This window comes from Trachemys scripta, chromosome 5 (assembly GCF_013100865.1).
Source record: "Trachemys scripta elegans isolate TJP31775 chromosome 5, CAS_Tse_1.0, whole genome shotgun sequence".
Lineage (NCBI taxonomy): Eukaryota > Metazoa > Chordata > Testudines > Emydidae > Trachemys > Trachemys scripta.
In genome coordinates, this window is record NC_048302.1 from 98,849,894 (window position 1) to 98,865,868 (window position 15,975).

A 15,975-nucleotide genomic window follows, 5' to 3' on the forward strand; every position below is an offset into this window, starting at 1 on the left:
CACCTTCCCCTCTAAATGCAAGGCACATTTCTTTGACCTTTCCTTCTCTAATATAAACATATGGCAATGTGTGTGTGTGTGTGTATAAATTTCAAACCAAAACATTCCACTGCTCCCCTGGGGAGAAGATGAGAAAATAAACATGTGACAAATGTGGAAGTAGACGTCGCTGTTAAATTTGGCTTCCTTTTTCTTCATGTGGAAGTTGTTATACAGCCATATCAAACAATATAATGCAGTATATTCAAGGAGATCTGATTGTGGAGGGAGTCGTAAGTTGTTTAGAATTTACTGTGTAGTGTGCACTTATGGCAATATTAAAGTTGAGAATGTAATAGTTAGCAGCCCTCACAGGCTGCCATTCTATTAAAAAATTATTTCATTGTTAATGTACATTTTTTTATAAAAAAAATAAATATATCTGATTATCCTGCTTGTGTTCTGAGTATATAATACAGAATGAACACATGATTATTGCAATACATACTATATAATCATGGACTGAGGGAGAGTCTGTCTTTGACCTTTGTAAATAGTGGAAGTGGGATGTGTAATATACGTCTCGGAAGCAACAGACTTTTCAAAACCGTGTCTTATTCAGCTCCTCCAAGCGAAGTAACTATTGTGGTTTCCATGGAAACAGCTACCAAATCGGAAATACATCTCATGGGGATAACAAGGGTAGTGTCTCAATGAATAGGTTCACAGGTTATTGACATAGGTTACTTAAAAACAACTCATCCAATGCTTAGTAACTCTGTTCAAGTCCTATTGATGCAAGATCACAAGAAAGATAATGTTACAACTCTGAGACCAACAAGTATGGAGTGAAATGTATTTGTTTAATCAATCTGGAATGAAGACTTACAGAAGCAGTTAATATCTTTTGGGAATTGTTTAAACAGAAGAATGCACGTTGCTACTTTTTTTTTTTCTTCCAACTTCAGCATATTCCTCAATTATTTTTCTTTGAAAACTGTCATCTCATTACTCATGATTAAGGCTAAGATTTTGTCACAGATATTTTTAGTAAAAGTAACAGGGCACAGGCAATAATGAAAAATCACAGAAGCCTGTGACCTGTCCCTGACTTCTACTAAAAATATCCATGACAAAATGGGGAGCCTGGTCAGCTGTGGGCAGGCTGGGAGCTCCAGGCCCCCCCCCCCCCCCAGCCAGCAGAGAGGGACCCTGGAGCTCCGAGCCCAGGGGGCTCGGAGCTTCAGGGTCCCTCTCTGCTGGCTGCTCCGAGCTGTGGGAGTCCTCCCCGCCTTCTGCCGCAGCTAGGAGCTGCGGGAGCTCCCCCAACCACTCACAGCGGTCGGGAGCTCTTGAGGTCCCCACTGCCACCTGCCCGCAGGCAGCAGGGGACACTGCAGCTCCCAGCAGGCAATGGCTGAAGTCACAGAGGACTTTGAAAGTCACGGATTCCGTGACCTCCATGACTAAATTGCAGCCTTGCTCATGATATGCAGTATATAAATTAACAATATTAACAGACTGTATTAAGTGAACAGTTTTATTCAGCATTCTGGTCTTTAGCAGATGTAGCAACACCATGAATTATTTGTGCCATTAGGCGGTAATGAGACACAACTAATCTATTTTTCCATGGTAAAATATTATTTGCTGTAAAATCAGTACTTGAAGATGTAAAATCTCAGAATGCTTTTTACATGCAAGTGTTTGTCTCTGGTACGAAGTTAATCCTCATCACCACTATAGATTAGATTAGAAAAAACATTGTAAGTATGTAAGCTGGATTTGTTACCCTGAATCAGCATTTCAATGATGACCATGTTTAAAATTATTATGCTTTCTGTTCTTATACAAGACGCATTGGCATGGTATCTGAACACATTTCTGTGGATAGAATTTTAGACAGTAGGTTTCATTTGTTTGAATGATGTGATGAATCTAGATTTGAACTTCAAGATGAATGTAAAGAAGGCATATATGTGTCAAGATTTTGCATTAAATTATCCAAAGGTAGAGGCTTTGCCGTTAGAAGTGGAAGAAGCCTAACTCGGTGATGGAGACCCATTTTCTTTTACTCCATAGAAACTTTTTGTGTTTAGCTGAACAGTGTAGTATTCAGGGAAGATATTACGTATTAATCCTTTTTTTCCCCTCCTCTGATGAGGTAGGTACCATAGTATTGTAAATTTTATCTCACTACAGACGCTCCCCAACGTACGCAAGCGTTCCGTTCCGGAATGCCTTGCGTAACTCGAATTTTGCGTAAGTCGGAAACATATACCCGACCATTATGCCAAAAAAAAAAAATTCTAGCTTACAGAACTTTTTCCGTAAGTGCGGATTTGCGTAAGTCGGGTTTGTGTAACCTGGGGGGCGTTTGTATAACCTAATTATTCTAGTTCTCTGGCTTCAATTAGAGAAAGTTGGGTTAGTATGGAGATTATTCATTTTGTATTTTGATTGGTAAACAGTAAAAAAATGCCTAAAATAGGATCATTGTTTTGTTTATGGTCATCCCATGGGCTATAGTTCAAGCCCAGTCTTGAATTGAATAAAACTAGTCTGGACAAAAAGCACTTAACACAGCTATCTAGGAAATATGGTATTGATGGGAAGATGAGCAAAAAAGATATTTTCCAATTCTAATATCTGTGTGCATGTATTCCTCTGAGCACATCATGAGGCTGACAAGTAAAGCCAAAATTAGCACCCAGATGAAGATACACCTTCAAGTACATGGGCAGTAATTCTTCTGCTTAATACTTCAATTAAGGGAGCCTTGTTTCTTTGCTTAGAAAGAAAATTTTGTTATTTGGAATGGTTTAAGGGTTCTTCTCCACAGACCACTTTATGAAAGCCAGTTGAATCTGTGACCCTTTTAAACTAAATAAATACATGCAGAATTCTTGCAGTATATTTCATGGAGAATTTCAGAAATCACTGTAAATTGAGCACCAAATATTCTCTCTTCAGTTGCTTTGAAACAACATTCTACATCCATCATGACAGCAGTCATTCTCGGATAAATGCAATGAAAACACTGCCTGTTTCTCTGAGCTCAACCTTCCCAGAGGCCTTCCACCTCATTGAATCCATCAGGGATTAATGGCATAACTGAGGAATGGTTACAGTTCTTTAGTTATAATATGCTGTGAAGGAAGAAGCTGCAAGATTTGGGCATGTCAAGAAGGAAGAGTCGAAGATGATCTCCAAGTTATAAACCTGAGTGATAAACATATCTTGCCCCCCTGAATTTAGAGGCCATGTACTAATGGCAGCATACACATACTCTTTCTCTTATCCCTGTCGCTTTGTGCTTTGCAAGACCAATCTACAGACTCTTCGCACTTGAATAATATTTACAAAATGGACTTGATATATTATATGTTCTCTTCTGAAAAGACAAAGATATTTTGATATATTTCTGTTGACAAGAGCCACCTAGATGAGCCAGAACTGTGAATAAGTACATTTTAATTTTGTCTAATGAGTTACAAATATTAATAATTTATTATTTACCATTCAATTAAAACTGTTACAGACACTCAGGGTGGGATTCACAAAGGAGACTTAAGCACTGAAGTCTCACATTCAGGTTCCACCTGACCACCTTAAATTCACTAGTTTGGCATGCACACAGCCATCTAACTCCTGCCATTGCCCAGTGCCTAACTCTCAGCAATTCACAAAATAGGCATTTCTCCCCACACTTATCTTGCTTTTGGGGCCCGTTCCAGTAGACATGCGCAAAGTATGCCTAAACCCACACAAAGCAGGAGGAAGAAGTGGTGTGTCCATTAGCCCAATGCTTAGAGCACTCAGGATGTGGGAGACCTGGATTGAAATCTCTGTTGGGCTGATTTGGAGCAGAGATTTGAAATGGGGTTTCCCACCTCCTGGGCGTGGTCACTAACCACTGAGCTATTGGCCATGTTGGGGTGGGTCTCCCTCAATCTCTCTCATTAAAGCTGTCTCACTTTGTTTAAATAATTAAATATTCATTGGGCACCAAGAAAATTAGTGCGACTCTCTAGCCCAATTGTTAGGGTACACACCTCAGAGGTGAGAGACTCAAGTCCTCCTGCCTCAATGATTATTTCTACGCAGTGGAAAAGCTTCATCGGGAGAGGTCTGAAACCAGGTGAGTGTTGCAATGCCTAAGTCTCCCTAGTGAATCTCACCCATAATTCTTTACACTAAAATGTAATTTATCCCTTCACCCAAAGAAGTGGTGTGTTCTACTTGCTGTCTACCTCTTTTTATGTTTCTACCATGAGGAGATTACATGTTGTAGGTTAAGATTTTTAAAGATTTTCTACTCAGTACATTTAACCCTTTGGGATGAGGGGAAGATGTATGACTAAATCCCCTGAATTTCCTTGGAAGTCTGAACCATAACTGTTATGATAACTAACTTACAGTAATAAATGAATAGTATAAATGTTCCCTTATGCTTAAACATTTATTTTCATATTGGTCAGATAATTGCATTTATATATACAATTTATGTAGAATTTTGGAGCTAAAAAACAAATACACCACTACCTCGATATAACACAAATTCGGATATAACGCGGTAAAGCAGTGCTCCAGGGGGGCGGAGCTGTGCACTCCGGTGGATCAAAGCAAGTTCAATATAATGTGGTTTCACCTATAACGCAGTAAGATTTTTTGGCTCCCGAGGACAGCGTTCTATTGAGGTAGAGGTGGAGATAAATTTGTTTTCCTAAATATTGATTTTTGTTCTATTGCCAATAGATATGTTTTGATATTTTGATATATAGTGTGGAGGAACACCTCTGGAACATAGACAGTGTACTGAGACCTTAAAGCTCTATTCACTTAGCATCTTGCAGTCCTCCAGCAATACTTCTGATGCATTTGTAGAAGCATCAACATAGTTATAAAAAACACACTCCTGTTATCTTAAAAAAAAAAGTCAGTTTTATGTGGAGCGATAGTAGAGCATAGTATATAGTCTTACTAAGAAAGTTTTGTATGTAAAAAGCAGTGTATATATCATAATAAAATTGCATGCCAAGAATAAGGAATTTTGTTTCTACAGCACAGTGATATATGGCCACCAGTTGGAAAAGCAAGAAAGCAGTCTATAACTAAAAATCCAAAGATTGGAGGCTTACCTTTAATTCCCATTCAGCAGGAGAAAAATACTTCTAAAACCAGAGGAAATGCAGAGGTAAGCTGGTGGTTAACATTGGTGTTGAACTTTAATTACAATGCTATATTTTGTTGTCCTTTTTATATAGTCGAGGAGCCATTATCTCTCTGGAGTTGGATAAATGTGAGATGTAGATGCTTCTAATATTAGTGTCCTTTGTATTGTTCTGTCATTAAAAAAATAGTTAGGACAATGTAATCAAATGCATAATGACCTAGCCCTGTGGCAAGTTGGTAAATTAACACTGGGGTTTTTTTAGTAAGAGCCACCCATTTGAATTAAATGTGATTTTTACCATGAATGTTACTAGACATTAATAAGGGTGTTTTTTAAAATAAAGTCCTTGATGATATAGCTTTGTGTGCATATTGTACCATATCTTTTCCTATCTCCAAAGCAGATTTGAACTTTTAGGTAGCTATCCTACAATATTAGTAGCAACGAGATCCATTTGCAAATTAAGTTAAGATGGAACTGACTGCTGTACATTTCAATTATAGCATTATTAGGCTTAAAGAATAATAAGTCTGGAGCAATGCTGTTTGCACTTACTCAAGTGCCATGAGACTTCTGGGATGAATGGCGTTTCTCAGTCCTAACATAAGTGACTTATCAGATGAACCATTAGCACCACAAAAAGGAGCACTGAGGTGCTCCTGCATGCACATTGGAATGGGGAATATTTTGAGTGTGGGAACAGAACAGTTGCTATCATTGACCCTACATAATAGTAATAACAACTAGCTGTTGTATGTTTTTCATCAGTAGGCCTCAAAGTGCTTAACAAAGGGGGTAACCATCCTTTTCCCCATTTTACAGATCAGGAAACTGAAGCATAGGGAGGTGAAGTGACTTGTTCAAGGCAACCTACTGATAGAGCTGAGAATAGACCCCAGGTCTCCAAAGTCAGAGTTTAATGCTTTATCCACTAGACAGTGCTGCTTTCCTGAAGCAGATGCATGTGTGATACAGTTAGTCTCTTCAAGCAGTTGTAGGGTTCCATATTTCACAATCAAAAAAGAGGATGCTGGGGGGGAAGCCCCGCCCTAGACCCGTCCCACCCCCATCCACTCCCTCCAACTTCCCACCCCCTGACTGCCCCCCTCAGAACTCCAACCCCCCCTGCTTCTTGACCCCTGACTGCCCCTGCTGAGAACCCCCACCCTAACTGCCCCCCTAGGACCCTACCTGTCCCCTGACTGCCCTGACCCTTATCCACTTGCATGGGTGGCAGGGTTGTAGAAATTTTGGTGGTGCCCAGAACCCCCCCCACCTGCCTAAGGCTCTGGGAGGGGGGTTGGGTGTGGGGAGGAGGTCTGGGGTGCAGGTCCTGGGCTGGGGATTAGGGTGCAGGCGGGGTGCAGGGTGCAGACTCTGGGATAGAATTTGGGTGCAGGGGGTGGGTGTGCAGGAGGGGGTGAGGGGTGCAGGGTCTGGGATGGAGTTTGGGGGTGGGAGGCGATGCAAAGGGAGGAGGTGCAGGCTTTGGGAGGGAGTTTGAGGGCAGGAGGGAGTGTGTGGGAAGGGGAGGGGGTTTGGGAGGGAGTTTGGGGATAGGGGATGCAGGGGTGAGGGCTGTGGGTCTGAGGATCAGGGGTTCATGGTGCAGGAGGGGGCTCAGGGATGGAGCAGAGGATTAGGGTGTGGGGGATGAGGGCTCTGGCTGGGGCTGGGGATGAGGGGTTCATGATGCAGGAGGAAGCTCAGGGCTGGGAGAGAGGATTTGGGTGCGGGGGAATGAGGGGTTTGGGGCGTTGGAGAGGCTCAGGGCTAGGGTGGAAGGGCAGGGTAGGTGCAGCCTGTCTTCCCATTAGTGGATGGGGGACGCTAGGACCCGGGGGCAGCAGACAGCAGTTGCTGCTGGCTCTGGCAGTACAAGCAGGCAAGGGAGAGGCAGGCAGGGAGGGAGGGCCCACGGGGGAGGGGAGATGCGCAGAGGGGGGGTGGCAGGTGGAGGCCAGGGACCCATGCAACACTCCCCCACTCCCTGACTGCCCCCCCGACTCCCCTTACCATTCTGGCTTCACGTGTAGGCAAAACACGCTGCCCGGTGGGTCAGTTTGTGTGTTACACAGGGCTGCAGACAGAGGGACGAGGGAGCAGGGAAGGGCTCTGGCTGCTGGAGGCCAATGGGAACGGCTCAATCGGCCCAGCCGCCCAATCAGCAGCCGCACTCTGCATGGAAGGGAGGGAGGGAGGCAAGGGAGGAAAAAAAACCCGGACATTTTAACCTTGTTACCAATTCCTCCCAGACGGCTATTTAGAGACACAAAAGCCGGACATGTCCGGGGAAATACGGACGGATGGTAACCCTAAGCAGTTGTGATATTGCTTCCTAAATGGCCACTGAGTTCTGTTAACTCTTTTTTTTTAATTTATTTAGCCTCCTTTCTCATTCAAAGACCTTTAAATTTACCTTGGGTTATTGAATAACTGTAAAACCTCTTACTCCTACCATTTAAAATATTTTTCCTGTAAAAAAAGAGAAACTTATCATGCAATTGAAGGTACCCCATAATCTTGTTTTCATACTTTCTTTTTGCTTGATGTTACAAGTGCAATGTAATGTTTATTATATTATCTTTAAGCTAGCTTCAGATTGAGCATTTATTGGAAGTAAAGATTTTACCTATCTTTCTTGAACTGCATAATTTTGAATCTAAACATTACCAGGGCCTTCTTGATTTTGTTGTCCCCTGTTGGCAAGAACTCCATTATGTCATGCCAAACACGTGACAGTCATATCAGAAAAAGGTTTGCAATTAGTGCTCATAGTGTTGTGAAACTCTGCCATAAAAAAGAATCAAACTTGATATATAAAAATAGATCTACACAGGTCCTGTTTGAATACCTTAAGAAAATTAGAACAAAACTAAGCATTGGAAAGTGTAAACTAACATTTTTTGCATATATTGTTGGAATCCAAATTAGTCTTGTCCTGAAGAAGTATGTAATTGAGATGGTTCAAAAAGAGAAGGAGGGAAAATAACATTTTAGTTTAACCAACAGAGGATTTGATTCCAAACTTATGGAGGTAACCATTTCAGTGGTGGCATGCATTTTCATTCCTTTTGATACAATAGATTGTTAAACACATGATGATAATGTCCTCAGATCTGTATAAAGAATAGCTACAAACTTTCCCACCTCATTGTTTACCCCCTTTCTAGATCATTTATGAATATGCTCAATAGTACAAATCGTTGAGGCACCCTGCTATTTACCTCTTCTTTTTTTTTCCATTCTGAAAATTGACCATTCCTATCCTTTGTTTTCTATCTTTTAACCAGTTAGTGAACCATGAGAGAATTTTGCCTTATATCCCATGGCTGCTTACTTTGAGTCTTTGGTGTAGGATCTTGTCAAAGGCTTTCTGAAGGTCCAAGTATGCTATATTCACATGCTTGTTGAGACCCTCAAAGAATTCTAATAGATTGGTGAGGCATGATTTCCCTTCACAAAAGCCATGTTGACTCCTCCCCAACATATCGTGTTCATCTATGTGTCTGATAATTCTGTTCTTTACTATAGTTTCAACCAATTTGCCTGATACTGAAGTTAGACTTACAGACCTGTGATTGCCAGGATCACTTCTGGAGCCTTTTATAAAAATTGACTTTACATTAGCTATCCTCGTCATCTGGTACAGAGGTTGATTTAAATGATAGGTTAGATAACCCAGTTAGTAGTTCTATAGTTTCGTGTCTAAGTTCCCTCAGAACTTCTTGAGTGAGTGCCATCTAGTCCTGTTGACTTATTACTGTTTTAATTTTATCTATTTGTTCAAAAACCTCCTCTATTGACACTTCAGTCTGGGACAGTTCCTCATATTTGTTACCTGAAAAGAATGGCTCGGGGTAAAAATATCCCTCTTGTCCTTTGTAGTGAAGACTTATGCAAAGAATTCATCTAGCTTTTCTGCAGCAGCCTGGTCTTCCTTGAGTTCTCCTTTAGTACCTTGATTGTCCAGTGGCCCCATTGATAGTTTGGCTGGCTTCCTGATACTGAAGTACTTGAAAAAAGAAATTAATTTAATAGTAGTAAAAAGGTAGCAGAAAGGTGATTTGCTAAGAGACCCGTAGACCAATCAAAAAAATAAAAAAGGAGGCTATATTAGGGAAATGAATATCAAACAAACTGCAGTACATAATTTTCTGCACTGATTTGTATTTGAAGGAATTTTGCTGTACATGGACAAATAAAATATGTAGCACAAAATATAAATGCTTGAAAAACATTTAGTTACGTTTAAATTAACAATGTGAAAGGTAATGGGTAACTAAAATTAACCAATGTTCAACATCTTTAGCAGTATGTGCTGAAAGCACTAACTTATAATAATGTTTATTACACTTCATCAAATAACTAAAATCAAAATATACCCACTTAAAGTAATTAAGCAATTATTAACCAGATTCATGTTCCAGCACTGTTGCAAAATAACTATGATATCAGCATCAGAACAGGATCTGGACAGCTGTGTCAGCTATGAGTGCTGTGGGTATGAAAGGGAAAAAATAGGTGAAAATCCTGTCTCCATTTTAGTTGATAGCAAAACTCCCATCAACTTCAGCAGAGCCAGAATTTCACTCTTAATATTTAGTGTACTCGGTATCACATAAATGGTAAAAAATTGTACCACCTTCCTCACAAGATCTGCTTATGTATTTTGAATTGTGTCTACTTACTTGGCTGATTAAAATAAGGTGGGTTGTTTGTTTGTTTTTCTTGTTAGCTTTGAAAAGCCAACAAAGGTAAAAGAGAGAATGTAAGATAGATTTGTCCATTCTTGTGCATCATTATCAGAATTATTACCTACTAAATTGAAAGGCATACCTCTGCAATCCCATTGACAGAAATAGTATTGCACAGATGTAACTGAGGACATCATTTAGTCTGACCAATCTTTATTACTGGTGATATGCAGAAGGAAAAAGTTCGACTTCCAGATTATCATAATTATACCCATATTGTTTTTGCAGAGCTGGCAGTTAGGGGAAAATATCATTTTATTGTAAAACAGTTACATTTTGATATGGAAATCATTGGGAGAACAATATGGTAATTCTGATCACAGGTCATCTTACACTAGTGTTTGACACACATTACTGGTATGGGAAATCGCTTAGCTCTGTATCTTCTGTATAGTCTTACATCGTGCTTTACTTTGTACAGCTGGTTTCATCAATTTCATGGGTTTTATACAACGTGCAAATTATAAATCATCTGTGTGCTGAGCCTATACCAGTGCCACTGAAAAAGTTCTGTGTGTGAGTGGTATGCCCCACTTTAAGTAGAAGGAATATCTATTGATCTGCTAGTTTATTTCAAAAGAGAAGAAACTTTTCAAAAGTGATTATTGTTTTAGGCCTTTTCCAATTTCATGTAAGAGCAACTTTGGGGGAGAACGTCAGGAAAAAGGGAGCTCACTGTACCCAATTTAACAAGGAGCTATATTGGGTTTTAAGAAATGTAATCACTATTTTGCTTCTTAGAAGATGCAAAATTGAAACATGGTTTTACTAGGGGTTGTAAATAAAATGCATTCTTCCAGATTGAATTTCAAGGCAGTAATTTAATACCATGGCTTACTGACATTTAGAAAGCCCTCCAGCCATGTTACTGCATCTTCTGATCAAAATCGAACCCCTTATTTAAAGAGCCCCAGGGAATACACCTAAAAGTTATTTTATATGTATTTATGAAGATTTTCTTATTCAGGGTCATCATATTTATTAATTGAACTCTATTTTGTTTGTAGAGGTTTGCGGAATTACTGTTCAGACTTTATATTCTTAATATACATGGAAAATGAGAACGTCCATAGCTATTAGACAGGATAGCACTACTGCAACACTGAGGTTTTGGGGCAGCTTCTGAACTCCCTTGCACACTTGTGTAGGGATTCTTGGCCACTGTCAACACGAAAACACATTACAGCCAATAACCGTGCTATCACTCCTTATTTCTGTGCTGGCCTACAGAGAGCCAAGGGTAGATCCTTAGCTGGTGTAAATTGCCATAGCACTGTAGAAGTCAGTGGAGATATGACAGCTTACACCAGAAAAAGATCTGGCCCATGTATATAAGCCAGTTTTAGCACATGCAGGGGTATGAAGTCCCCATGCTTGGTCATTCTAAAGCTGACCTTCCCCCAGGTATCAGAACACCAAAATTCCACTAGCATCAACAGCTCAGTTGCTCCTGGGTGAATTTCACTCTTAATGAATGAGAACTACACTATCAGCAACCTTAACTCTCCGTTTTTTCTTAGGAAAAAAAATCTATTTTAAAATGTCATTGGTTTATTTTGCCCAAATGTAATGACAAAATAATATTATTCTTTTAAATATTGTGTGAATGTTGATTCAGCTGAAATTTAAGAAGTGAGTAGAGACTACTTCGGTAGATAAAGAATGCTGGAGATGGGAGCTCACTTCACTTATATGTATTTTGTTCCTTTTCCCTCCCTTTTGCCCAGTTAGGGAACTGGAATACATTTTTCAAGAGCAACAAAATGGTTGTCTCCAACTTTGAACATTATATTGTGTTCAGTTTTTTTAGTGTAAAATGTTTCTCTGCTGTGTAAGTAAAGACCCAATCCTATTCTCAACTAATTAGAAAAGGATCAAATTTTGTAATAAAATATAGAATAACTTCCAGACAAGGAATCTTCTTAATGGGATGGATGTGTCTGCTTCTCCTTGCAGTTTTTCCAGCTGGGGATATATGTTAGTGAGGCCCAACCTGATCTCATCTTCACTTTTCAGCCTTTTAGCCAGCTCAGGGTGCAGGCAAGGGGTAACTAGGGGCTGTGTGCAGGCAGCGGTGTAGTTCAGGGTGCAGATGGGGGTTGCTAGGGGCTGTGTGCAGAGACCGGGGTAGCTCAGGGTGCCATCAGGGGTGTAATTCAGGATGCAGGCAGGAGGTAGCTAGGGGCTGTGTGCAAAGAGGGGTCTGTCTAGTCAGGATGCGGGGAGGGGCTGAGTCTGAGGGAGTGCTGCTGCTATGGTGCCTGGCCATGCGCTCAGTCCCTGGCTGGCACAGTGGGAGCAGCTTCACTTCTTGGAGCTGTGTGCATGCTGAGTCGGACCTGGCCATGCCTTCCTACACCATTACTGGGGCCAGAACTATTAGCTTTGCTGCCCCAGCTCTTCGGCAAAATTGATTTTTCTTGTAAGCTGTTATGTAAAGTAATGAGCAAAACTCACAATCTCAATATTATTGAATATTGTGTTAATTTGAACCATTCTGTTTCTGATTTCTTGACTTTATTCAGCATATTAAAGCTGGAAAGCTGACATTCAGTGAACAAGATGAAAATGACATTGCGGAAGAAAAAAAGAATTTAAAAGAAAGAGCACATATCGTGGCACAATGTCTAGGGCGCAAGGAGGAGAAAATGAAAAACCATGTGAAAAAACATCGAAGCTTGATCTGTGTTGAGGACACAGGTGCTGACATTGCTGACTTACACCAAAGTCCCTATAAAGAATCAAGGACACTGAAGAAACATGAGAACAAAACAAACAAATCTAATTTGGAATCTGACAAGTTGCCACCAAATGTTATTCAGGAACTAAATACAGTTCTGCAGAAAAACAGAACCCTCAACGAAGAAACCTAAAGCTGAATTTGTAAGAGACAGATGACAAAAAACCTGATTATTCCAGGCAATAAATAGCTTGTTTGTTAAAGTGCGTGTACGCTTTGTACAGTGTAGAGACTGTGAAATGTGTTTATATACAGCTGCTGATTTTTAAATGACAATTATGTATGTGCTGGTAATATGACATAATTTAAGATTAAACAGAGACCTTTACGTGTATAAAATTCCTGGTATGAAATCCTGGAATTTGAAGCCAGTGGGAGTTTTGCTATTGACTTCAGTGGGGCCAGGATTTCACCCATCATTTTGAATGCAGACTTTGTTAGTGTTCTAACCAGAGTTATTAAATTAAAATTAAAAAAGACGGTTTAAATGTTAAGTACAGTTTGCTTATGCTCTGTATGTCCAGAACCCTTTTCTAAGTACGGGAGAAATCTTCTTGTAAAAAGAGACCAAAGTGCACATACATACTGTGGTTGTCTAATAATATATAAGAATAAGTAACATATGATCTAATCTGATGACATCTTGCAGGATCTTCTCTCTGCTAAACAGGTTGAAATTAATTTAACGAAAGTGTATCCAGGGGACTGGCTAGCTCATATAATCAGGAATGTGAGGAAGAACTTTCATCTTTAGATCCCTCTTTTGGATGTGACTAGCTTGCTAGTGACAAAGTTGTTATCTGATGGCGATTCAGTAATCACATGCAAAATTAATTTCCTTATGAACAGATGGCCCAATCACAAAACCACCCATCAGACTGTCTCTAATTCATCCTGTCACAGAATGGCCAGGAATGAAATGAGCATGGAGACAAAATTGTCCTTTCACCCTTAGAGGTGGTCCCACCAGATCAAGATGGAGCAAGACATTGATTGAGGCTGCAATTTGTGCTATAGCTCTTCTGAGGATAATGAGAGGCTTCAGGCTCTACCAATCTAGTACCCTTCAGGAGCACTAAATTCATTAATATTGTGGAGGGAAGGGAAACTGCCATATTTCATCAAGCTTTATAAAGTGTAATATTGGCCTTATTTAATTAACAAGCATATTTTCTGATTTTTCCTGTTGCCATATTTCTGTGCGAACAGAAGCAGTGTCCTCTGTAATTAGCTTGTTCCTATTTTCTGATATGAATGGATGTCATAACTGTCATTGTGATGTCACAGTTACGTCTCATGGTGGTTAGCACTGAACATATCAGTCTGGAGGAAGTTAATTCTGAAAGAGAAAGCTGCCATCTGAATACAAGTGTCTTGGTAATCTGTATGTTCTGAAAGGAAGGACAGAAAACCTATGATTTAATGGTTTTTATAATGTTTTGTTTGTAATAGTTTGCTAGAATGTAGCAGTAGTAAGGGTTCCTCTGTCATTCACTTTGCACTTATTCTGTTCGATCAACTGTAAAATCTAAGAGCAAGTTTGTAATTTTTTTTTAATTTTCCCCAGTGCACTTTTGATTATGTTGTTAGTCTTAATTTGTAGCATGGGCTTAAGTCCCATTTACTTAAGAGAGTGCTGAATGTGAAATACATTATTAAATGTTTTCCTTAATCAGGACTTATCTTTGTGGAAAGGAGGATATTTCAGCAAAGTGCTTATACTGTCTGTCTGAGGCACAGTTGCTGCAAAGGGTACGAAAAATGTAAAGAAAAAAATTGCTTACTTGAAAAAAATTCAAACTAAATATTGTTTACTTTTCAATTGTGGTTAAAATACCTGAATTTATGGCTACTGAGTTATCAGTGAAAATATTTCACCTAAAGTATAAATAATCTTTCAGTGTTTTCTACATGTGTAATACATATTGTTTGAACCATGGCACTGTTTAACTTAAACACAACTTCTGTAATAAAATGGAAGTGTGATTAAATTCATTTAAAATTCATTACCTGTGAGTCTCTGATTTCGATTCAAATTATTACCTGATGTTCAATCAGTATTGCACTAAGCACTGAGACTGGTCTAAGAACTGAAGAATAAATGTGTGTCATCTGTAATAGTGTCATAATGGCTGCTGTGTTTTGTATGTCATCTATTCTGGAATGGGAAGGAAACTAATTTCCAGAGAATAAATATTTTCTTTAAATTGTGTTGTGTAATCTCTTCAGGAAAAAAATCATCAAGCCAGTGATAATTGTTGTAGCAATTATTTCTACGCATATCTCCATACCGTTGCTACTAATCCTTGCAGTACCTCTGAGCTCTGGTCAAGATTAGTTATCCCCACCTCACAGATGAGGAAAGAAAGGCACAACTAAAATAAATGGTTTGCACAAATCATAACAGTGTCAGAGCTGGGATTAAAATTTAGGAATTAGTAAATCTCAGGTCCTTTATTATATTAGATTCCTCCAGCCTCCCTAGTTAGAAAAGCCAATAAATATCAATACTGTTTATCCACACAATGTCAGTTCTCTGTGCATTTTCAAGCTCTACTGAGAAGTTTTTAAAATAAGAACATAGGAACATAAGAACATAAGAATGACCGTACTGGGTCAGACCAAAAGTCCATCTAGCCCAGTATCCTGTCTATCGACAGTGGCCAATTTGGCCAGGTGCCCCAGAGGGAGTGAACCCAACAGTTCAAGTCCATCCATCTCCACCCTCTGTCAAACAGAGGCTAGGGACACCCTTCCTTACCCCTTCTGGCTAATATCCATTAACAGACTTAACCTCCATGAATTTATCCAGTTCTCTTTTAAATGCTGTTATAGTCCTAGCCTTCACAGCCTCCTCAGGCAAGGAGTTCCACAGGTTGACTGTGCACTGTGTGAAGAAGAACTTCCTTTTATTTGTTTTAAACCTGTTGCCCATTAATTTCATTTGGTGGCCCCTAGTTCTTGTATTATGGGAACAAGTAAATAACTTTTCCTTATTTACTTTCTCTACATCACTCATGATTTTATATACCTCTATCATATCCCCCCATAGTCTTTTTATACTTTTAGCTCATCCGTTAAAAGAGCCACTGAAGAGTTAGCTAGATGCTGTTCTTTCCTAGGAATAATCACCAAACTTACATTTCCAGGAAGTGAAAATGAAGACTATGTCGGAAGGTATGTTGTAATATGGAGAGCAGCCTTCTCAATACACTTAGTGTTGCATATCTTAATTACTTTATAAATCCTTCTGGAATTATTATGGAAATGCATATTTATATTCATAGATTCTAAGACCAGGAAGAACCACTGTGATCATCTAG

At 39.6% G+C, this 15,975-nt stretch overlaps 1 protein-coding gene across 1 annotated transcript in view; it reads left to right on the forward strand.

The window, feature by feature from the left end:
- The window catches only part of ARAP2 (ArfGAP with RhoGAP domain, ankyrin repeat and PH domain 2), a 217,483-nt gene extending 202,651 nt beyond the window's left edge, over window positions 1–14,832 (forward strand). Inside the window, exons 32-33 of the mRNA XM_034772450.1 lie at window positions 5,045–5,176; window positions 12,438–14,832. Coding sequence (XP_034628341.1) covers window positions 5,045–5,176; window positions 12,438–12,785 — 480 coding nt within the window. The 3' untranslated portion in view covers window positions 12,786–14,832. The remainder of the gene's footprint in view (window positions 1–5,044; window positions 5,177–12,437) is intronic.
- Window positions 14,833–15,975: the final 1,143 nt, after the last annotated feature.